A 25,125-nucleotide genomic window follows, 5' to 3' on the forward strand; every position below is an offset into this window, starting at 1 on the left:
CTTTTCTAGTGTTTGGCCATCCTTAGTCTTACTGGCCTGGATTATCCGGAGAATGTCGACCAGAAATGGTGATAGCAGGTATTTCTGTCTCCTTCCCTTTCAGAAGGCTCTCTCTCTCCAGTTGGCTATGAATTAGAATGTGCTCTCGATTTTTTGTGGGCTGCCCATTTTTAGGTTAAAGAAGCCCTCTGGCAATCTTTGGTGGCTGGTAGTTGTTTTGTTTTGTTTGTTGTTTGAAAATGAATGGGTGTTGAATTTCACCATCTCTATGTTCCCTGTGGTATTTGAGATTTTCGTATGTTTCTGTCCTTCGTAGGTTAATGTGGTCGGTTACGAATTTTGACTTTGTGATAGTAAAGCAGCTTGCAGTACAGCTGTAAGTTCACAGCTTTGTCATTCTCTATACGACTGGATTCAATTTGAAATATATTTTCAGTATTTTTTATATTCTGTTCTCTTCCTTTTTCCTGCTGTTAAGCGAGCCTCACCAAGCTGGTTTGAGGGTCTGCTCTCTCTTCTGTCCTTTGGAAGAGCTGTATAAATTGGAATTATTTCCTCCTTGAATGTGAATAGGTAATAAAGCTGCCTGGGTCTAGGATTTTTTTTTTTTCTTTGTGGGAAAATTTCTGGTTGCTGATTTGAAGACCTTAATGGTATAAGACTGCAGGCGTTCCCTGAATTTTTTACAGAGGTGCTTTTTCTTAGCCGTATTCTAGGGTTTTGTTCATTTAATTTAAATTTTCAAACAGTGTGGCCTAAAGGTATTTGTAGTATCTTCCGACTTTCTTTTTTGATGTCTGCAAGATCCATGGCCGTGTCCTGTTATTTCTGAAAATTTAATGTCTTTATTCTTCGTGGCTTTTCTCTTTTTTGATTAGTTTTCCCAAAGGTTAGTCAATATTGAGCTTTTTGAAGAGTCACATCTTGGATCTTGATGTTCTCTTTTTATGACTGCTTTCAATTTTAATAATTTCTTGCTCTTAATCTTTTTTTCTTCCTTTACTCTTTTGGGTTGTTTTATTATTCTTTCTATAATTTCTTGAAGCAAATGTTTAGCTTATTTATTTTCTTCATTCTTCTTTCCCAAAGTATGCCTTTAATTTTTTTAATTTTTATTTATTTATTTTTTTCAAAGTATGTATTTGAAAGCTATGAATATTCCTCTGGGTACTGTGTTAGCTGCATCTAGAAGCTTTGGCTTCTGGCATCTTTGTTGATTGAATGTTGTATTTCCGTTGTGATTTCTTTTCTGTCCCTATAGGTTATTTAGGGTCTGTCTTCTACTTTTAAATATGTGGGGATTTTCTATTCATTTTGGGGGCTTATTTCCTGCAAGTAATTATATGTAAACATAATTGTGATGCAGTCAGTGAGCATTATCTGTGTGTCAGTTTTTAAAAATATGTTGAGGGAACCTGGGTGGCTCAGTTGATTAAGCATCTGCCTTTGCTCAGGTCATGATCCCAGTGTCCTGGGATTAAGTCCTGCATCGGGCCCCTTGCTCATCAGGGAGCCTGCTTCTCCCTCTGCTTCTTGCTCCCATAACTCTCCCTGACATGTTTTCACCATCGTAGTGTCACACAGAGTAGTTTGACTGCCCTCAAGTTCCCTGTGCTCTGCCTTTTCACTATCCCTGCCTTCATTCCAGGCAACCATGGATCTTCGCAATGTCTCCCTAGTTTTGCCTTCTTCAGAATGTCATAGTTGGAATCATATAGTATGTGGCATTTTCATTGATGTCTTTCACTTGGTAATGTGCCTGTAAGTTTCCTCCATGTCCGTTCATGGTTTGATGCTTATTTGTTTTCAGTGCTGAATAGTAGTTCATTGTCTCCTTGGACCATAGCATGTTTATCTGTTCACCTATGGAAGGACATCTTAGTTGCTTTCATTTGGCAATTATGAATAAAGCTGCTGTAAACATTAATGTACAGGATTTTGTGTGGACGTAAGTTTTTGGTTACTTGGGTAAATACCAAGGATTGTGATTATTGGATTATACATTGAGAGTATGTTTAGTTTTGTAAGAGACCACTGAGTACACTGTCCTCCATGGTGGCTGTGCCCTTCCACCAGCCGTGGACAAGCATTCCTGTTGCTCCACATCCCAGGTGCTGTCAGCATCATGGGTTTTGTCCAATATTCTGCACTTTTATTTGGTGAAATATTCTGTATCTATCAACTAGGTTGTTATTAAATGCTATTAAAGTTTTCTAAGTATACTAATCTTTTGTCTGCTTGTTTTATAAGTTACCCAGAAAGATGTGTAACTACTGCTAAATTTAATGGTGGATTTTTTTCTTTCTTCTGTGCTTCTGTCAGTTTTTCATATATATGTATATATGTATATATGTATATATATAACTTATACATATATATACACATACATATATATAACTTATATATATATATACATATATATATACATATATATGAGTCCATATTATTAGATGATTATAATTTAAAATTGTTATATCTTCCTGGTGAATTAAGTCATTCTGAAATGGCCTTTTTTTTTTTTTAAGTATATCTTCTTTAGTAATATCCGTACCCAATGTGGGGCTCAAACTCACAGCCTTTGAGATCAAGAGTTGCATGTTCCACTGACAGCCAGTGAGGCACCCCTGAAATGACTTTTAATAATAATCTCCGATAATGCTTTTTGCCTTAATGTTTATTACATCCCATTTTAAGTGATGTATGACTTCCTTTTTAGGCTGGTTTTGCCTAATATATCTTTTTACTATTTTTAAACTTTAAATATTACTATTGTCTTATATTTTAGATGTATGTTTGAAATAGCTTTGTTTGATTTTACAAAATCCACTCTAAGAATAGCTCTCTCGATCGGAACACACAATCCAGTGATATTTAATGTAAATTAGAGGTATATTTTGTGTACATTTACAGTCTTTTTAAGAAGTTAATTATTTTGTCTAGTGTACATTGTTTTGGTAAGGCATTTTAATATTAAGTTTGTGCCCAAAGTTTCACTGTGGTGAGAGACTTTATATAGGTAAGAGAAGCTAACAAAAACTTCCTGTTTAATAATCTGGAATGTTTTCTTTTTATTAAGATACGTTTATTCAGTATGTCAAAAAATGTTTAAATTGTATCTTTTTTTACTTTTTATAAATCCTCAGCTTTTCGCTGTGGCCTGCAGTTTCTAGGCAACATTGCCTCGAGGAATGAAGATTCCCAGTCCATTGTTTGGGTGCATGCCTTCCCAGAACTCTTTTTGTGAGTATATTGATAAAAGGTTTTCTGACTTCTGAAAAGACTGTGTTTATATCATTCCATTTACATGAAGTTCAAAAACAGGAAAAACTAGCCTTTAATAATAGAATTCAGGATAGTGGTGGTGGTTTGTGGTTGGTGGCAGGTTCAGGAGGAGCTGGGAGAGGTCATGGGGGAGTATCCTGGGGTTCTGGGAATGTTTCATGTCTTGATCTGGCTGGTAGTTATAGAAGTGTATCCGTATGTAATAATTTTGGGGGCTGTACACTTAAGATTTATGCCCTTTGTTGCATGTCAGTTGTATTTTAAGAAAATAGAAATTTTGATTAAGAAGTACTAGGTTTATTATAATTGGTAAGAAAAACAAATATATAATAAAAAAGCGATAAACCACTGAAATATGGGCAATGAATAGTCATTTCTTTATTTAGTGAGCACTTACTTTTATTGGGGGAAGGGTAAGGGGAGAGGGAGAGAAAATGGGGTGGAGGGCTGGGGGCGAGGGAGGGACCATCTCAAGCAGGCTCCGTGCCCAGCACGGAGCCTAGCGTGGAGCTTGAACTCACGACCCTGACCCGACCTCAGCCAAAGTCAAGAGTCAGACGCTTAACCGACTGTGCCACCCGGCGTCCCTGCCAAGCACTTCTTTTATACATGGCCCAGGGCTTTATGTTTTGGTAGATCTGGAGAGCTGTAAGACGTGGACAACCAATCTGTTGGTCTGGATTGGTTCACGGTGCTTTTCCTGGGGATTACTGTTTGTTTTGACCAGCTCTGTTGGTTCGTGAGAAGTTGAGCACGGAGATAAAAGGTGAGCAGGTGGCAGAGGAAGAATAGGTAATAGGAGGGGCACTGAGGTGGGAGGCCTGGCTTCTCATCCAGGCTCGGTTACCAGCAAGTGGGGTGTCTTTGGTTGTGGCAACAGTGTAAGCTGTAGCGTGGGAGTTGTCCACGTGCCCCGGGCTGGGCGTTCTCTGTCCTGGTCAGCAGCCCTGCAGGACAGGTGGCGCTGTCCGCTTTGGGACAGGCGGGGAAGCTGACACTGCTGATAGACGGCCGAGCTGCTCTCTGGATGCAAAGGCTGCACCTGTTCAGACAGCAGCTGCCTAAAGTCTCTGCCGCCTTCCCTGCTGGTAGAGTGTTCTGGGCTGTGTGGAAAGGGTGATGTTCAGATCAGATCAACTAGATAGAAACAGATATGATTCACCGAGTCTGTAACTGGCCCTCAGATTCCTGCCAGTAATTAGAGTTGGAGGCCTAAAATCGTTACAATTAGTGATAATTAAGCTTAGGTAGAAGGAGCAGAGGAGAGGCCCTTCAGTAGGGTGCTCGGAGAAGTCAAGACAGCTTACAGGGTGGTTTTACTGACGGTGTCAAATTTGATCCTCTCTGAAGCCCGGTGAGATAGGCCAAGGAGGTCATTGTATTCCATTTTTATATCAGAAAACACATGGAAAGAGGTTGACTTCACTCTGCATGGTATACTATGCATGTATATATGCATCAAAGATACTCTATGTATCTTTGAGACAAATATAACCAAATTTGAATTCCAGCTTTGGAAGACACTGGTTTTGTGCCCTTGGGCATGTAAAGTCAACACAGTCCTTGTCTATAATAGAAGGATGATATCTGCTCCAGAAGAGTCTTATGAAGTTGCACTGAAAAAAAAAATCCTGCCATAGTGCATGACCCATAATGTTACTGATGGTTGATAAATCAGTGACCTTGCTGAGGTCGCACAGCTGGTGGGGGAGGTAGAGCAGGACTCCCACTGACGCTCCTGCCTCCACATTCTCTCTCTCTCTTGTCGGGATACCATCTTTCCTCTGAATATTCTGTCCTTCATAACTAGTGAAGGAATTCCTGTCGATAATGACCTAGCCTGTTTTGCCTTTGATTTTTTTTTTCTAACAAGAGTGAACATTTTAATCTTTTATAAATGTAATCATATTATCTTTCTCTTTAATCAGATGGTATTTGCTTTTGAGTCGTATGTCAGCTGCGTCTTTAATATTGGATGCTTTGTGCTGTGACTCGTTTTACGTTGCTGTTTTTCCAGCAAATAGCATATTTGTTTCAAAGCGTTGTACTTCATTAAATCCTTAAAAACATCAGTAGGCACTGAATTTGTTAATGGGATGATTATTATGTATGCGTCATAATCATATTTTACCGTATTGCTGAATGGGCTCACACTCTCATTTCTTTGTTTGGAAGGTCTTGCTTAAATCATCCAGACAAAAAAATTGTTGCCTACTCATCGATGATTTTGTTCACATCCCTGAATTCTGAGAGAATGAAAGAACTGGAAGAAAATTTGAACATTGCCATCGATGTCATCGAAGCTCACCAAAAGCAGCCCGAATCCGAATGGCCGTAAGTTTCTTGTTAGAAATTTGAATGCCTCTCTACTTGCTCATTTAAGATTTTTCTTTGTCCTTTCAGAAGTTTAATTATGATGTCTTGGTGTGGAATTCTTTGGGTATATCCTCTGGGTTCTCTAGGCTTCTTGAATCTGTAGGTGTATGTTGCCAGATTTGGGGAGTTTCCAGCCACTATTTGTTTGAAAGTGGTTTTTTATTTTTTTATTGTTTTTAAAGATTTTATTTATGTATTTGACAGACAGAGATCACAAGTAGGCAGAGAGGCAGGCAAAGAGAGAGGGGGAAGCAGGCTCCCTGCTGAGCAGAGAGCCGGATGCAGGGCTCCATCCCAGGACCCTGGGATCGTGACCTGAGCCAAAGGCAGAGGCTTTAACCCACTGAGCCACCCAGGCGCCCCACCAGCCACTATTTGTTTGAATCCTTTTTCAGCTTCTCTTTCGCGGCCTCTGTGTCAGGCCATAGAAGGCCAAGGCTGAGGCTGACTGTAATCGGTAGAAACACAGCAAGCCACTGTTAGATTTAGACAGTTTGTTACTTGTGTGGACGGGGAAAAGGAGAAGCCTTCATCCTCGTCCCACATGCTGACAAGGGACCGGAAGACTGGGATGATGACTGTAGGGAGATGCCCCGTTGCTTGAAGCGGTTTTACATTCTGAGGAGGTGGGCAGACATCTCCAAATCTCATCAGAAGGACATCCAATCCGACCATCCCTAGCAGCCGCCCCCGGGGCAGGAAGGAGACCTCCTCAGAAGTCAGGCCGCCGGTCCTTGGGTTCTGGGAGGATCACAGGCTGTTGTGCTTTTGTCCGCATGGCCTGTGTGCATGTGTGGGAGGCCGCAGGGCCCCCGGAGCAGTCTCTGTAGTCTGGTGACACAAACCTTTATCTTCTGTTGTTGCACCACAGGTCCCTGAAGCTCTGCTCGGGGTTTTGATGTTTCGTGTTTTGATTTTGTTGTTTGCATTCCGTTTTCTCTCATGCCAGTACCTCACTGTCTCGGTGACTGTAAACTTAGGTCTTCCAACTTTGCTCCTCTTTTTCAGGATTTTTTTGGGCTGTTCTTGGTCTCTTGTGTTACATATTATTTTAGGATCAGCTTTTCAGTTTGTTCAGAGGAACAGCTAGAATTTTGGTAGACAGTACATGGCTCCATAGATGACTCTGAGAAATACTGTCGTTTTAACTAGATTAAGTTTTCCAGTCCATGTGGAGGGGTATCTTTCCACTTACTTAGGCCTTATTCATTTCCTCAGTGAAGCTCTGTAGTATGTTCGTTTGCAAGTCGTACCTAGCTTTAGTTCTGTTCATTCTAAGTACTTTGTTTTTGCTGCTATTTAAGGGGAATTGTTTTTTTAATTCCATTCATGCGTTGTAAACGGCAGGTATGTAGAAATATGGTTGATTTTTTTAAAAAAAGATTTTATTTATTTATTTGACAGAGATCACAAGTAGGCAGAGAGGGAGGCAGAGAGAGAGGGGGAAGCAGGCTCCCTGCTGAGCAGAGAGCCCGATGTGGGGCTCGATCTTAGGACCCTGGGATCATGACCTGAGTTGAGGGCAGAGGCTTTAACCCACTGAGCCACCCAGGTGCCCCTGGTTGATTTTTTTTTGTTATATTGATTTTATATCCTGTGACCTGAGCTGAACTCATTTATTCTGATTTTTTTTTTAAGATTTTATTTATTTATTTGAGAGAGAGAGTGAGAGAGCAAGAGAGCATGAGAGGGGAGGAGGTCAGGGGGAGAAGCAGACTCCTCGCGGAGCTGAGAGCCCAATGCAGGACTCGATCCTGGGACTCCAGGATCCCGACCTGAACCAAAGGCAGTGGCTTCACCAGTCGAGCCACCCAGGTTCCCCCATTCTGATGTTTTTTTGGTGTGATTTTTTTTTTTAGGACTTTGTTTATACAGGATCATGTCATCTGCAAATAAATAGTTTTACTTTTTTCTGTCCGGTCGGGTTGCCTTTCTTTCTTTTTCTTACGCAGCTACTCTGCTACAATGCTGAGTAGTCGTGGAGGGCAGACATCTGTGTCTCATTCCTGATTTCAGGTGGAAGGCTGTCCGTCTCTCACCAGCGAGCGTGAAGTATGGTTCTCCATAGTTACTCTTCTTCCGGGGGAGGAATGTCCCTGTACTTATTCCCAGCTGGTTCAATGTTTTTATCATGGAAGCTGTTAGATTTCATCAAGTGCTTTGTCTGCGTCTGTTGAGGTTTTTGTTCTTTATCTTACTGCTATAGTTTATTATAGTGCTTAATTTTGTTTTATTTTAATTCTTTTATTTTTTTCTGAGATCAGCTGCACACACGTTGTGGGGGAGAGGCAGAGGGAGAGGGAAAGAGAATCTCAAGCAGACTCCAAGCTCAGTATGGAGTCCAGCGGGGGAGCTTAATCTCACAACCTTGAGGTCTTGACCTGAGCCGAAATCAAGAGTCAGACATTTAACCAACAGAACCACCCAGGTGCCCCTAATTTTGTTTTATTTTAAACCAACTTGTCATTTCTGGGATAGATCCCACCTGCTTATGGTATCCTCTGTGTTGTGAGCTTGGCTTCCTCATGTTCTGTTAGGCACTTCTGTTTCTATGTTGATAAGGCATATTGGGCTGTAGTTTTCTTTTTCTTGTGATGCCTTTGCCTGGTTTTGGTATCAGGTTAACACTTGCCTCACAGAGTGAGTTGAGAGGTGTTCCTTTCTCTTATGTTTGTTTTTTGTTATTTTGGGGAAAAGTTTGCAAAGGACTGGTGTTGTTAATTTTTCTTTAAATATTTGGTAGAATTCACCAGTGAAGCCCTCTGGTCCTGGGCTTTTTTTTCGTTGTGGGAAGTTTTTTGATTACTCATCCAGTCTCTGCTTGTTACAGGACTGTTTAGATGGTTTACTTCTTCTCGGGTCAGTTTCAGTAGTTTGTGTCTTTCCCGGAATTTGTTCACTTGGCCCGGGCAGCCTGATGTGTTGGCATAGTTATTCATAGTACTCCCTTACGATCCCTTTTTATTTATGTGAGGTTGGTAGAAATGTTTCCTCTTTGTTCCTGATTTTAGTAATTTCAGTCTGTATTTTGGTTGTTCCAGCTTAAGATTTGTCAGGGTTTTGATCTTCGAGAACCAGCTTTTGGATTCATTGATTTTTTTTTTTTCTTTCCCTGTTCATTTTCTCTTCTCTATTTCTGCTGTGATCCTTATTTATCCTTCTTATCCATTTGTGTTTAGTTTGCTCTTTTTTCTAGTTCTTAAGAAACTGAAAGTTCTGGTTATTACTGAAAGAGTTTTTTTTAATGTAGGTATTTACATCTATAAATTTCTTTTTTTAAAGATTTTTTTAAAAAAATTATTTATTGGACAGACAGAGATCCCAAGTAGGCAGAGAGGCAGGCAGAGAGAAAGGGGAGGTAAGCAGGCTCCCTGCTGAGCAGAGAGCCCGATGGGGGACTCGATCCCAGGACCCTGGGATCATGACCTGAGCTGAAGGCAGAGGCTTTGACCCACTGAGCCCCCCAGGCACCCCTACATCTGTAAATTTCTTGGTAAGAGCTATATCTCATATATTTTTATCTTAATCCGTCTCAGGTTATATCCGATTTCTTTTACAACTTCTTTCTTCGACCTGTTGGTTATTTACAAGCTTGTTCAGTTTCCCATATTTGTGTACTTCCCAAATTTCCTTTTGTTCTTCAGTTTTAGTTTCGTTCCATTGTGGTCAGAGAACACACTTTATAAAATTCTGTTTTTAATTTTTAAATATATTGAGGCATGTTTTATGGCCGACAGGCACCTGGCCTGTCATAGAGCCTGTCCCACCTGCATGGAGAGGATTGCGGGTTCAGATTTTGGTGCTGTGTAGACGCCTGTTGGGCCTTCTCTTTCTTGGTGGTCTTCCGTCCACCTGTTCCGCTCATGACTGGAAGTGGACCATTTTCTGTTTCTTTAGTCAGATCTGTTGGGTTTTGCATCTCTTCTTCCCAGACTCTGTGGTTAGGTGTACACGTTTATGTTTGTAATTGTTACGTCTTGTGGAATTGACCCTTTCATCATGATAAAAATCACCAAAGATATTGTTGTGCTTTGTTTTGGTCCCCAGTTTTCCTGAGGATCTACTTCTGTGCCTGTTTTCACGGACAGATCCACGTGTTCAGGGCACAGGTTGTGTCCGTGTGTGGTGCCTTGAGCTGACATTAGTGCCACTTGTATTTCAAGGGCGAGGGACCAGTTTTCTGAGTTTGGGTCTATTTCAGCATAAGCTTTATTGTTCTATTGAAATTGTACCTAATTTTTAAATTATTTTTCCGAATATTTATTTGTATTTGAATTACCAAGTGCACGCAAACACAAGTTGGTGCATGAAAATAGTATGATACCGTGCTTGACTTAGATTACCTCCCTCCAGATTCTGATGCTTCGTAAACACGATGGATGAATCATTAGCATCTGCTTACTTAGAAAAATTTTCTGTAGCTGAATTCTGTTTTATTTAAGTATCTTAGCTCACGGGCGGTTTTCTGGCAGCATTGGGTTAAAGGGCAAAAGATGGAATCCACTTCAGGAGAGCTCAAGTTCGAGTTCTCAGAGGTCAGCAGGGGAAGGTAGGCAGGACAAAGGATGGGAAGGAGTGGTAGCAGCTGACGTCTTTAACCGACAACAGTGACGCTTCGATTCATGGGAGAGGAGATCTGCATTTGCTAAACAGAAACAGGATCCTGAGATATGGGCATATTTCAGAGGTACTGCACGTTCAGTGCCAGACCTCTGCAGTGCAGCGAAAGCTGGGGTAAGGAGAGTCAAATTAAGTTTTCGGTTTCCCAGTGCACGTGAAAGCTATGTTCACACTATAGCATAATTTAGTAAGTGTGCAAGAGCATTTTCTCTTGCAAAAACAGTGTACCTACCTTAACTTAAAAAATTCTTGCTACAAAATGCTTAATCATCAGCTTAGCTTTAGTGAATGATCATCACTGATCACAGATCTTCGTGACAAATATAATAATAAAAAAGTTTGAAATATCATGAGAACTACCAGAATGTGACCAGAGACACGAAGTGAGCAATGCTGGAAAACGGGTGCCAGCAGACTTTCAGACACAGGGTTGCCACCGACCTTCAGTTTGTAAGAAACGCGTTCTCCGCGAAGCGGAGTGCAGCGAGGCTCGGGTCACATGAGTTACGCCACATCCAGAGGCTTCCAACAAAACTGTTTACTTTGTACTGTTAAATATGAACCCATCTCTGAAAATTAGAGAGCACCCACTCTTTGCCCTCCCACCTGCTAACATTAGGGGATGGCTGACAAAGAGTACAAAACTGGATGGTGTTCGAATTCATGGGTTTAGTGTCTTTTCTTGGAAAGGGACAAATGTAAGGTTTCAGTAACTGGGTCTTTTTTGTTTAGGTATACCAGAGACACAGGAAAGTGTGGGCGCACTGGAGTTATTGGGATAATGTCCTTCTAAAAATGTTTGCTCCTTTTGTTTGTACGTGTGAGGGATGTTTTTGTGCTCTTAGATAACCCGGGGTGAATCCACGGGTTGGGTTTGGGTGTTTGAATTCATGTGGATCCCACAGCCCAGGAAAGGTGCCCGGGAGATCCTGGCTCCTGCGCTATCCTTTTCAGAGATTATAACTCATTTGTTTTCTAGTAGAATTGTCTGCCTTACGTTCCTCACATTTGACCCCCTGAAGAGGTTATTTACCCGTCAAACAGGAGAACATTTGTTTCTGTGGCGGCTTTGGGTGTTTTGTCTTGATTGCCGACGGAAGCAGCCGTGGGCTTGATTTCCCAGAAATGGGAATAGGAGAGTGGCATCCATTTTCTGGAGCAGTGTTTAAATCAGATTCTTCATTTAATTAGGGAACTGTAAAAGAATTTTTTGGGTTTTCAGAGTCACTGAAGTCTGTTTTATTTGTAAGTATAGCTTTGACATTGTATGCTTATATGGAAATGAAAATAATAAATGGCTCATTCGAAAAAGATTTCCCTAAAACCTTGACTTTAGGAATACCTCTGTTTACCGACATCGTAATCTTTGTTGTTTTTTTTTTTTTAACATATGCTCCTTGAAGCTTAGAGAGATAGCTTTTAGCACCTTCTACATGATGTAGGAACAGTGCACTGTGGATGGGAATTAGCCCGTCCATAACTGTTCATGTGCTTTAACACCCCTGATAAGTGAGGAAGACTGAGAGGAAGAAGGAGATGGAAAGACGGACCTTCGTGCATTTTGGGTTGTAGCCAGTATGGAAAATGATGTAAAAATGTGGTCAGTGCTTTGGCACCAACAACTCAATTTGTGAATGTTAGCTTTTCTGCAATCACATTTAAATGATGAATTTCAAGATTAGACTCCAGAGTTTTGCCTCTGACTGCCTGCGTGAGTCAGTTTTGGCACCAGAAACAGAAAGTAGTAGATGAAGCAAGCCTGGGACCCTCACGTGCACAGAGGGAGAGAATTCAACTTCTGTGTGCATGTGTGTGTGTGTGTGTCTGTCTGTCTGTCTGTGTCTGTGTGTCTCTGTGTGTGTGAAATTCAGGACTTAGCAAACAGATAACTTTCCAAGTTTTTTCTTTTCGTAAAAGAAATCCGTTTCTCTGATGCACCTTCTACTCTAGCTTCTGCCTTTGCTAGAGAATATTTGTGACCTTCTCCCAAGGCCGGGGTCATAGGTTCAAGCCCCACATTGGTGTGGAGGTTTACTTAAAGATAAAATCTTTAAAAAGAAAAAAAAGAAAGGAGGAATTTTATCCTTGGTCATTTTGAACTGAAGATGGCACAAAGAACCGGACCCTAAGTTCTCCTGAAACGTCTCTCCAGAAGGGCTGCGTGAGCAAAGGGCGAGCCCTGTAAAGGGGAGCATTTTCAGAGGAGCCACAGGAGGCAGAGTCGGACTGAGATGGGCTCGTCCTGACTTTTGGGCAATGGGGGGGTTTCCCCAGGACACTCAACCTCTGTGGGCCTCTCTTTCTGTACGTCCTTATTTCTCAAATGAAGGGACTGGTTTAGATGAGACATTTCCAGGCTTTTGAGCTTCACACCCCACGTGCTGAAAGGCGTGCAGAAATTCACTAGAGTGTTGTTTTGGCACCAGGAGCGTTGGCCAGCATCGCTGTCTTCTCTTGCTGTCGCTCTGAGCCTTGAATGGCCGTGCTTCTCCCGCCCTCTTCTACGTAGCATCACGGGAAGATGTCATTCTTGCCCTTGGCTTTGATGGCTTTGGGTTTTTAATGATCTGTGGTGAAAGTGAATGAGCTAGTATTCAGTTCTGGTGACTTCTAAAGCATATGGTTTTGCATTTGACCGGAAACCCAGTGCCTAGGAAAAACTGCCCTTTTCCTGAGGATCCGATGCTCCTCTATCTCGAATTCGTGAGGTAGACGGCACTCCTTCTTTGCTCAGGCTTGTAGGAAACTCGGAAAACTTAGAAATGCTCACTTTAAACATAAACTAAGTCATGGAGACACTGATTGAGTGAAGTGTGCCCAGGTGCTGTTCGTGGCACTGGAGATTCAAAATTCAGACGTTACATTTTAGTGAGAGACAGATAATGAGCCCCCCCGCCCCATAAATGTATTCTGCGCCGGATGAATGCTTTGAAGAAAAATACGCACCGTGTTTCATGTACTGAGCTGTTCCTTAGATGGCGCTTGGCTCACAGGAGACAGTGTATAGTATTTGCTGCTTTATTAGTAGGAATTTAAATATGTCTGCCCAGAAATAGCTTCTGGTATAACGAAACGTGTCTGAGTTCTCCACCGAGCTGTCCTGCCCAGAGACGGCCACGCTTTCACTCCTGCCTAGCGGGGTGTCTACAAAGCAGAAATAAATTTGAGATGAATCTTCCAGGATACGCTCCAATCACGTATTTAGTTCTTTGGTAGATCATATATTCCTGTGGTTCAAGTCTCAGAAAGCTTAGTTTCCCTCCCAGCCATCTGCCTAGTTCTTCTGTCCAGCCCCATCCCCAGAGCCCGTGAGCTGCTTGCTTCTCAACACACTGTTGTGTCTCTTGCTTTTCTTAAAAATTTCTATATATATATTCTCTTTTAAAAGATTTTATTTATTTATTTAGAGGGAGTGTGTGAGCAGGGGGAGGGGCAGAGGGAGAGGGAGAGAGAATGTCAAGCAGTCTCCATGCCAAGCACAGAGCTCTGTGTGGGGCTCGATCCCAGGATCCTGAGGTCATGATCTGAGCTGAATCCAAGAGCTGGAGGCTCAACTGAGCCGTCCAGGCTTCCTGAGCCTCTTACTTTTTTAAGCAAATAGTGCATGTTCGAGAACTTTCCATCTAAGTATATAAAGAACTTTCTCTTCCGCTGTGTGACTATACTGCAGTTTATTTAATCGGTTCCTTACTGGTGAACATTTAGGTTCCCAGTGTCCCGTAAATACAGAATTCGGCAGGGAATAGCCTTATTCATACCTACGTCATATTGCACGTGGGCTGGTATGATTGTCCCTTAATCCGTTAAGTGTGATCATTAGGTCAAAGGGAATATGCTTTTTTATATTTTAACAAACACTGCCAAGGAGTCCTTCATAGCTTTGGTACCAGTATACAGTCCTGTTGGCCACTGGAGAGGACCTGGTTTCTTGTCATTGCTGACAGAGTGTGCTGTCAGAGAGGATGTGCCAGGCTCCAAGGGTTAAAATGGTATCATTACAGAATTTTATTTGTATCTTAAGAGTCTGAGCACCATTTTTATTTATATGTTGAAGAGCCCATTTTTCTCTTATGTGCGTTCTCGTTTTCTTTACCCATTTTTCCATTTGGATGTCAGTTGTGTCCTTACCTGTATGTAGGAATATTTTCTAAGTTAGGGCCAGTAGTCTTGTGTGTGAAATAAAATGCAGATTTTTTTCACTTCTTTGTCTTTTGACTTTGCGTGTGGCTTTTTTTCTGTCTAAAAATCTTTGATGTTTTCGTAGATGAAATTGTCAGTCGTTTTTATGTCCTGTAGATTTTTGGTAGTGGCTATAAAGATCTTAGTTCTACTGAAGTTTTCGTCCACTGTTGTATCATTTCAGCTTTGAGGTTTAGGTGTTTGATGTGCTTGTGTTTTTTCTCCGTAGAAGGGTCAAAGTGTGGGTCTCTTCCTCTTTCTGCTCTAGACGCTGCTGATGGTCACAGCGGTCGAGCCGCAGAGTGGCTGTGACTCATCTCTCCCCTGCCCTTCCCCATCACCTTCACCCTCACCGCCCCGCGCACCTGGAAGCCTTTTTGAATCAGGTTCCACCTTCTCCTTCTGAGTGTGTCTCCGTCTGCTGTTGGGCCTTAAGGATTTTATAAATACCCTGATCAAGTCACGTTATCACACACATATGAGAGTATTTTGTTGGTTTAAAAGGAAGTTCGCCGAAGTAACTTTTATTTTCCGTAGTCTGACTTGGGTCTGTTGTTCGTTGTCTGAAAAACTATGGTTTCATATATTTTGGCTGCTTTTATAGTTGTTTGAGGTAGGAGGGTAAATTGTTGTCCATTATGCCTAGAATTGGAAGTGGTAGTTGGAGATTCTAACACTTTTCAGCCATCGACTGGAGCAGACCAACTTCAGTGTAGACGTGGATGATCTCAGAGCCGTCTTCACGGAGTGGTATTATAGAGCATTACCTCAGCACTTGCAAAATCCACTTGTTTTCAGCTGCCTGTGGAATGTTCGCCAAGATCCACATAATATGGGCTGTAAAAAGTCTCAGTAAATATGCAGAAAAGGATTACAAACATATAGATACAAACATATAGTCTCTGACTCCGGTGACCTTACATTAGAAAACCATAATCAGATGGTACTGAGAAAAATTCCAGGCTTTTGGAAATTAGCTCATCAAAGAATCAGTTTGTCAAAGAAGAAATCATAGGGCATATTAGATAGTCTTTCAAACTGAAGGATAATGAAAATACAGAGTTTGGGGGATAAAGCTAAAGCAGGTCTTGGAGGGAAATGTATAGCTCTGAATGTTTCTACCGGGAAAGAAGCAGTGTCTGAAAGCAGAGACCTCCGGAAGGTTCTTTGTAAAGAAGACGAGCACAGAAAAACCAGAGTAAGTGGAAAGAAGCAACTGATACGAGATCAGGTCCGAAAATAGTGACACAGGGAACACAAGTCAACAGAAAAAATGGACTAAGTCTAGTATGGCTCTTTAAGAAGAACAACACAAATGATCAAAAAGAAAGGGAGAGGACACTGGCTGACATGGTGAAGGAGGGTGTTGTCATAGCACCTTGGCTGAAGGATGGGAGGGCCCACAGCTGGGGGCCAGTCGCATTCCGAGATGAAGGCTCTCCGTCCTGAGTCCCCCTTTAAGCCCTCATTGTCTTTCCCTGGTTGCAGTTCCTTGAGCCCACTGCCGTCCTGTTTCTCCCTGTCCCCCTTCAGTGAGGGACTCTTGGAACACCTCCTCCAGCCTCCTGAATGTCTTGCCCTGACCCTCTGGCTAGGTCAGCTTTGTTATTTCTCTGTTTCACAAAGCATGTGTGTGTTGCCCCTAAGACATTTTTGTCTAATTTCCTATTTATGTGTGGGCTTTTCTCCGCTGTTAGCATTTTGGAATATGGATTGTGATCTAGCTCCTGGTGGCACAGTTCTGGAACATTTGTGGTGTTTTTTAAAACTTTTAAACTTTTTAAAGTTTTTTAAACTTTTTATTTTATTATTATTTATGTATTTTTTTTTTTGAGAGAGAGAGAGGGAGCAAGCGAGCACAGGGGGGAGGGGGCAGGGCAGAGAGAGAGAGAATCTTAAGCAGGTTCCATGCCCAGTGTAGAGCCTGACGCGGGGCTTGATCCCAGGACCCTGAGGTTGTGGCCTGAGCAGAAATCAGGAGTACAATGCTCAATGGACTGAGTCACCCAGGTGCCCCGGAACATTGCATTTTTGAGGAAATGGTCTTCTGGGAAAATGTTTTAAGCTCCAGAAAGGTGAATCATGAATGAGTTTTAGGATCACTTTTGTGTACCTGGCTTAAAATGTGTGAATTTTTATTACTGCAGTCTGATGACCTACCTGAACTGGTAAGAAAATTGAGAATTTTGAATATATCCACCATTACTAGAAATACCGTATATCTAAGTGCTGATCAGTTATTTTGAGGACTGTGGAAGAAATAGAACACGTTTGGATGTTGCTTTTATGTGAGTGACACTGTGTTGGTGGTAGTTGGTACGGTTCATTTGGTTATCATACTAAAACACATAATTTCAATTATATTTTTTTAAGTGGTTAAGTAAACTGTGTTCCTAAATAGAGTTAATGCTTTACAGACACTCTTACTGCTGTAGCCTTGGTTATAAACAGTATATTCTTTAGTTCTTAAGCCTGCAAATATGCCTTCTGGCCAATATGATTCAGAATTAATTAATAATACTATTCAGTCTTTTTAGTTGTCACGGTGGTACTTTAAAGAAATACACTTATAATCTCTGCCTCGGGGTTTCCATAAGTTGATCTCTGAGTTTAGATGAGTGCGTTGCTTGACAATGAGGATGTTTTCTTGGTAACTCGAGAGCTCTTACAGATGAGGTAATAAAGCCAGTGTGCATTACTGGGTTGTTGGCATGTGTTTAAAGATTTTATTTTTATTTATTTATTTGAGAGAGAAAGAGGGAGAGAGAGAGCATGAGAGGGGCAAGGTCAGAGGGAGAAGCAGACTACCCGCTGAGCAGGGAGCCCGATGTGGGGCTCGATCCCAGGATTCTGGGATCATGACTTGAGCCGTAGGCAGAGGCTTAACCAACTGAGCCACCCAGGTGCCCCATTGGCATATGTTTAAATAAGATGTGTGACATGTCCACTTCCCCAGTTAATTTTAGCACTTCACCTTCTGAGTGAAACAACTGATTATGGTTCCTGCTTATACCTGAACTTGTAGCTAAATTTCATTTTACAGTTGAAATGAAACTTAGATAGGACCTGGATTTGAATGAATTTGCATCATTTCAATAAATTTTTCCAAAGTAAAATTGGAGAAACCTATTTGGAGGGTTTTTATTTTCTTCTAGCCGCTAATGGAAAAATGGTACGTGACCCTCTTAAAACATTTTAAGATTACAGCAAATGAAAAGTTCAGTAAAAAGTATTTCTATGTGTAAAATGCCCATCAAGTCGAGAAGGCCATGTCCATTGTACTATGTTTCTAGTAACCACACTTCCTCCTCCTTTTCTTCTTAGGTTCCTGATTATTACAGACCATTTTCTGAAAAGCCCGGAATTGGTGAAAGCAATGTATGCCAAAATGAGCGATCAAGAAAGGTAACCCCAAAACCAGTGTGGTTTCAAGTATTTAGCATTCCATACACAGTGTCCTGAGCACACGACTGAGAAACTGTGTGGTTTCGTAGTTGGCACAAAGTCTCTAAATACATGTTTCTGTGTCAGTAATGGTTTTAAATTGGGTGGTTGACATTACAGCTTAGCCACAACAGGCGGTAATTTACGTGGGATGCACGATCCAGGTTGGCGCCATCGTTCAGTAAAGGCAAACTCAGAAACATCCAGAACAAAATGTTGTGCTTGTCCCTTCATTGCAGTTAATTTGAAATGCGCTCCTGTGTTCACGCCACTGGGTAATGTTCTGGTACGTACCCCACGCATGCGTAGTTTTCCCATGGTTCTTTCAGACAGAGCCTAGGTACCCATCCGTGATCTTCCAGTGTTGTAGCGAGAAGGGCACTGCCCTGGGAGCACGGAGACCGTGGCTCCCTGCCTCCCTGTGATGGCCGCTCCTTCTGTGACCAGAGCCAGGCTCTTCACTGGGTCCGGATTCAGTTTCTCGGCCTGGAAGATGAGAGGATGGGCTGACGTGATCCCCGGTGCCCTGGGTGACTGCCGTAGCTCCTGGGTTCCCTAGCCTTATGGAAAGGTTGCCTTAGGAAAAATAAAACTTAGCTCGAAGTCACAGACCTGATGATCAAAAACTTGAAAAATATGTTAATCTTTTGATTGTGGTCAGAATTTTTATAAATGCTGTGGTTTTGAAATTCTTACTATCTACGTGGCTTCCAGCACTTCAACTTTTACACTCCTTAGTAGTCTCGTTACGGGAGACTTCTTCTTTAATAGCTTTAATGAAAAGGAAAGTTTGTGCTTTTAAGTCAGTTTAAAGGCCGTGTTTCTAAATCCAGTGCCTCCCCCCATAAGCTGCATATTTCTGTTGCAGAAAAAGAATCATTTGTAGTTTTTTGACCTAAAATAAGTGACGTGAAGAGCAGTGCTATCAGTTGGAAAGTTGCTTTGCCGCAAGGGATACCTGGACGCTGGGAGAGTGGTACGGGGGTCAGTTGTACTTTTAATACTCAGTTTTACATTTCCCATAATCCTGTCAAGGGATGCCAGATTGAACATTTTCTGTTTTTCTTATAAAGACGTCGTAGCCACTGCTCCCCTGCAGGCCGCATCTGCTCTGCCCACGTGCCACGGCCCCTCGTGGCTTTTCTCGTGGGGCGTGCTTTCGTTCCTCGCGCCGTTTGTCCTGCGTCGTATCATGTGTGCACCCACATGCTGCCATGTGACCCTGGCGTTGGGCTGTCAGCCCTGGGAGGGCACGGGCTCCACCTCCTTCTTCCAGGGTGGCCTTGTCCCCAGACGGTCCTTGGCACGTCGGGGTGCCGGAAAAAGTTGTTTAAAGGTGAAACCGTGAGGAAGCGAATGAATTTTCTCACGCGCGAACAGGTGCATTCCGGTTAGCGCCCTGACTCCTGGGACACTGTCTGCAGAGGTGGGACCCTCGGAGCCCTGCAGGCCCCCTCTGGTGGCTGCTTCTTGGGCAGCGGCCTTGCTGTGGCTCCACCTCGTGCCTCCTGAGTGGCATGAGGCCCTCCACCGTGCAGCTTCGTCTCTGGTCCCTCCCCCGCTCCCTCTCTGACCCTGCTCCCAGTTACCACATTACGGCGGCGACACAGAACTTCGGTCGTTCTCAAGGCCTTCCCTGTGATGTTGCGCTTTTGCAGATGGCCGTTCCTCTGCCTGGAGCGTCCTGGCCTTACGTCTCCTTCTGGTGAAGGTACAGCTGAGTGTTGAGCAACACAGGTGTGAATACGTGCGGGTCCATGTGTATGCAGGTTGTTTTTTTTTTTTTTTTAAAGATTTTATTTATTTATTTGACAGACAGAGATCACAAGTAGGCAGAGAGGCAGGCAGAGAGAGAGGAGGAAGCAGGCTCCCTGCTGAGCAGAGAGCCCGATGTGGGGCTCGATCCCAGGACCCTGGGATCATGACCTGAGCTGAAGGCAGCGGCTTTAACCCACTGAGCCACCCAGGCGCCCCAAGGCAGGTTTTTAAAATAAGTACAGTCCTGTCAGTGTATTTTCTCTAACTTCTGGTTTTCTGTTTTTCAATAGTTTATTTATTTAGTTTTATTTTAGAAAGAGTGGATGTGAGCAGGGGGAAAGGCAGAAGGAGAGGGAGAGAGAATCCTCAAGCTGACTCCACACTGAGCACAGAGCCCAGCGCAGGGCTCGATCTTACATGCCTGAGATCGTGACCTGCGCTGAAACCAAGACTCGGGTGTTTAACCTGCTGAGCCCCCCAGGCACCCTTCATCCTTCTGATTTCCTTGATAACATTTTCTTCTGACTTACTTTATTGTAAGAACACAGTATGTAATGCATAACGACACACAAAATACACGTTAACCGACTTGTGTTATCAGTGAGGCTTCTGGCCAACAGCCAGCTATTAGTAGAGTTTTGGGGGAGTCAAAAGTGATAACCTGGAGTTTTGACTGTGTGTGTGGGGGTCGGGGCCCCAACCGCTGTGGTGTCTAGGGGTCAGCTGTACACTCATGCTTTTAGGCCCTTGTCTGGGCTTGTGTGAGCTGTTTGTGGTGACTGACTCGAGCAGTTGGCTGGAGGGCCTGACCCATTCCGTGCTGATGGCGTGTGTGCTGGGGTGTGTACGTGGGGGAGGGCGCAGGGATGAGGTGAAAGGGGGCCTGGCAGGAGCACTCAGTCTGCGGTCAAGTAGAGCTCATGGGTTCCCTGTTGACTCTTTTTGAGGCAGTAATGGGTAATTCTATGTTCACAGTTGTGCATTCACAGATTAATAGCTCTGAAAAAATAAGCGTTTTTCTCAGCAGGAGTATGTAATGAATTTCTTTCCTATGCATCCAGAATGGTGCTGTGTGAGAACTGAGCACTTTCTCTGTGTTCTGTGGTTCAGATGACGAACTTCCCTAGAGACCCCTGCGGAGACACCGTGGTACTTTTGGGAACACACATCAGAATCCCCTGAGGATTGCCCAGGCTGCAGCCCCCACCTGCTCAGTCAGAACGTCCACTTGGGCTGGGGGCTGCCAAATTGAAACACGTTTGTTGATCAGTCAGTAAAACAGGTAGTGAGTTCACTAAGTGCCTAATGGTGGTCCCTGGGGCATCACAGCGACAGTGTAGGTGGCTCCAGAGGGAAAGTGCTTGGAATGTCACCATTCATCAACTCCAGACCACTCGGTGACAAGTTGAGGATAGGAAGTCAAAACCCGTTTATGTGGTTGACTCAGCAGAAACCAGAGTCTGCCTGTATACGGTTTTCTGGTCCTCCTGCCCCATGAATGCCAGTATTATTAGATGAAACTCGCTGATCTCGGAAAATGCTTGGGTGGTTCTCAGGCTTGTAGTCTGTATAGCAGAGTAGTGAACAGCAGAGGTAGTTCCGTGGCTCGTGGTTGGGGTCAGTTACCTGCACTTGTGGAACTCGGATCCATCTGTAGAATAGGATAAGAACGGTATAGCTGCCCGTGAAATTGCTGTACCTGACTGAGGTCTACACGGAAGCGCCCAGCGCTTGGTGCGCGGTTATCACTCGGGAGATGAGTTGCTGGTTCTGCCTCTGTGCGTCTGCGGCTCGTCCTCACCCCCCCCCCCCCCCCCCCCCCCCGTCACCACCGCTGCTGCTAGTCCTACTGCTCAGCCACCTGGGCTTTTCCTCTAGGTCATTCCATCCTCTGGAGACCCTGGGGCGTCGGTGCCTTTCCTGCCCTCTGCCACACCGGGCTCTGCGGTCTTGTAGGGTCGGGTGTTTGTCCTGGGTTCAGAGGTAGCTGGGGGAGTGCTGGAGCGCAGTCTGCTGGACGCCAAAATCAGTGATCTTCTTCCCCACGGCCTAAGGATTTCTTACCTCTGTAACTTATTAAAGCACCAGAGAGATTTTCAGCCATACTTTTGTACCTGTATCTTGGTTAATTCAGGTTAATGAAAGGTTTGGCCTTTGTGGGCACAGCATTCAACAAACGGGCACATGTGGAGGAGCCCGGAGGTAAATCCATGGTTTGTTGGAGCCATCAGTCCTGAAATTTGAATTACATTTTATTTCTGGAATTAGAGAATACTATTCCTGCCCTGCTCATAAAACTCACTCCCTTACCTGTCTCCCGTCCTTCTTTGTCCCTCACTCCAGTCCTCTCATAAAAACCCACTCACTTCAGGACAGCCCAGGTGTGGCTATTAAAGTTGTAGCCTCCATTAATTTAAGCATAACTTTCAAATAAAAATTCTGCTATAGAATTTTCCCCTAAAACTCTTCATGTGTATATATGTTGCTATTTTTTTTTTTTAAATGAAACAGAGGCTCATTTTGAGGACAGACTGTGGAAGTGTTTAATCAGAAGTGGATCAGAAAGATTGGGAATGACAGCCGGCAGTTGAGGGAGAAAATCCTAGAAGCTCCAGCCTGAATTGAGGGGTGTGTCTGGTAGCCTGAGGCTACCAGGATTCCAGGGTTTAAGGATGCAGGACTTTCACACCGATGTGTGGCTGTGGACAGCTAGTCCCTGACCTTTTTAACTAGATCTCTTGGTTTTTCATCCTTCACTTTGGAGGGAATAAATAAATCAGCGAGTGCAGAGCACGTGTATTCTGTCACCTCTTCAAGGAAGGATTTACTGTGGTTCCCCCACAGCTGGAAGAAGTAGGACATTCCCCATTGTGTCCCATTTTCACGGATTCTGCAGGACATTTCTGTACACCTACGGTTCCCTGTGGTTTCTGGCTTGGAAAGGAGGTGGCAGATATAATGCACCACTATAATTGATTTTGAAAACAGTTTCCTCCTTGAGGGGTGAGTGCCCCACATGTGATTCCTATATTTGACGAGAAGGATGGTTTTCGATGGTGGCTCAAAGTCGAGGGAGTTGGAGAGTTTGATGGGGACTCGAGTTTGGGACTTTTTTTGGACCCACTCCCTAATAACGGGAGCCACTAAAAGTTTTTGTTGACAGAGAACACAGTAGAAGTAGGATCGTTTAATGAAGTTTCATTTATTCTCAGGTGATATTTAAGCTTGATTTGTGTTTTTATATTTTGAACATTTATTTTTTATTTTGACCTTAAAATCACTTTCAACTCTTCTGCTTAGCTGTCCTGTGTTACAGTGACGCAGTAGAGTGGAGAGGAGAGGGAGGTCTGAGGGGTGGATGGCCCCTGGTGAGCTTGTAAGGAAGGCCGCGTCTGTGCTGACCTGTCAGCTCCAGCTTCCAGGTCTCTCTCAGAATGTCCCCTGGGACTCCAGGGTGTTCCCAGTCCTGCTGGATGCACTCGGGTACCACGCTGGGCCTGCCCCTTCTGTCTTGGACCTCATGCAGCTCCTTCACGATCTCTTCCTCCTTTCTTCCTCCTTCTTTTCTGTTCTGAGTAACGGCCCACAAGGTGCTCAATTCCCGGAAACCAGAGCTCATGACGTCTCATACCTACAATCCTTGCCACAGTGTCCCGGGTTAAAAGGAGTGTTTTTAGAGCAGACATTTGGGTTCCTTAGCTGGCCTCCTCCCTGGCATTTCTGGAAAGTTACCTGCCTGGGAAAAGTGGGAAGCCTGGTTTTATGGCCCGAGAGGACCCCATTCATTTGTAAAGTTTCTGTGTGAATAAGGGAAAATGAAAATATCCTAATACTGAACTACTTGTGGTTGTTCTGTGCTCGGTCGAGGGCATTATTTGTTTTCTTTTGAATTAGTCGTTGCTGTAAGAAATCGGAGGCCTTTAGGAGTCTTGAAAACCGGTACGGTTTGTGTGTGATTTTTCCAGACTGATATCTTTCCTGTCATTTAGCAAAAATACGGGAAGAGTTTGGTATAGTTTTATTCCACTTCGAAGCTTACAGCAGTAAACAAGTTCTGTTTGTTTGTTTGGTAAAATGCTCCGAGCCTGCTCTAAGTGTATTTTCCCCATTTACGAAGTATCTGCGTCCTTTCTGGTTTGGAAGTAAATGAGAGTTATGCATTTAATCCCAAGTCACAGTGTGATTTTGGGAAACATCCTGCTTGGTGTATGCTGGATAGACTGCCCTGTGTAGGATACATTTTTTTTTTTCTCAGAAAAGTAAAGAGTTTGTTGAATAGAAATACTTATGGGATCATTTAAGTGTTGATGTAAAATGTCATGGGTTTAGTCTCCAGATTTATGTTTTTATGAACTAAAATAACGAAACAAACAAAGCCAGCCTTTACAAGAAGGCCAGTACAGGGAGGAGCTGAGGCCCGTGGCCCAGGAGGGAGAGAGGGAACCTTGTGCCTGGATCCCGACACGGAAGCTTTGCACGTGTGATCTGGGTGGGGCAGTCAGCCTCCTTGAGCCCTGTTCGCCGTGCGGAATGCAGGCCAGGGATGGTAGCTGCCTCTCGGAGACCGAGTGTGTCGAACGTTTGTTCGCCCAGCAGTGAGCCGGGAATCGACGTTATTAGCCCACTGAACCTTGCTGCTGTTGTCATCGTGTGTGTGTTACAGAACCTAATCTGACAGCATTTCTGAAATGTTGAGCGAAGGGCTCACAGGAATGCATCTAGAAAAGGTGCTGGTTTCTGATGTCCTGTCCCATCAAAGAAGCCACAATTTTAAAAAATACATAATTGATGAAGATTCATTTTATTCACACAAAATATTTCCCTTAGCTAGACATTATAAATAAAGTGAGAAATTTAAAAGTAAGCATATTCTCTTAGAATGCGCTCTCAGTATTTCTAGCATTGTATTATATATTCACCTGAAACTCTCGTACATTGTACAGAGTTACATTGCTGGACCTCATAATTGCGAAATTAGTGGGGGATGAGCCGTTGACCAAGGATGACATCCCTGTGTTCCTGAGCCATGCCGAGCTGATCGCAAGCACGTTTGTGGACCGGTGCGAGATGGTGCCAAAACTGACTTCCGAGCAGCATGCGGACGATGAGGTAAGAGGACGGATTCCTTAATCTTGGACGGGAGAGAGCAGGGAGATTTTCTGACCCAGCTAGGCCCTCTCTGAGAATTCTTTTGTAAAAGCTTTAAGAAATATCACTTGAATAATGTGTGGACTGCTGTGGTTTGAATGTTTGTGTCCTCTCCCCTCCAAATCCATTGCAGACTTGATGGCCAAGGTGGTGGTCCTAGGAGGCTGGGCCTGTGGGAGGTGAGTAGGTCTTAAGGGGGGAGCCCCCAGGAATGGGATTAGTGCCCTTATAAAGAGACCCTACCATCATCAGAACCCAGCCATCATGATGGGTCTCCACCGCCATGAGTCTCCACCGTCATGGGTCTCCACCGCCATG

The 25,125-nt window shown here is 43.6% G+C and overlaps 1 protein-coding gene across 3 annotated transcripts in view; it reads left to right on the forward strand.

Moving 5' to 3' along the window:
• ATXN10 (ataxin 10) overlaps positions 1-25,125 on the forward strand; it is a 157,890-nt gene that overhangs the window by 35,104 nt on the left and 97,661 nt on the right. For all 3 annotated transcript variants that reach the window (XM_047739925.1, XM_047739926.1, XM_047739923.1), the window contains exons 4-7: positions 3,144-3,240; positions 5,458-5,616; positions 17,782-17,862; positions 24,603-24,768. In XM_047739925.1, the coding sequence (XP_047595881.1) occupies positions 3,144-3,240; positions 5,458-5,616; positions 17,782-17,862; positions 24,603-24,768 (503 nt within the window). The remainder of the gene's footprint in view (positions 1-3,143; positions 3,241-5,457; positions 5,617-17,781; positions 17,863-24,602; positions 24,769-25,125) is intronic.

The sequence above is a fragment of the Lutra lutra genome, chromosome 8 (genome assembly GCF_902655055.1).
Source record: "Lutra lutra chromosome 8, mLutLut1.2, whole genome shotgun sequence".
Classification (NCBI taxonomy): Eukaryota; Metazoa; Chordata; class Mammalia; order Carnivora; family Mustelidae; genus Lutra; species Lutra lutra.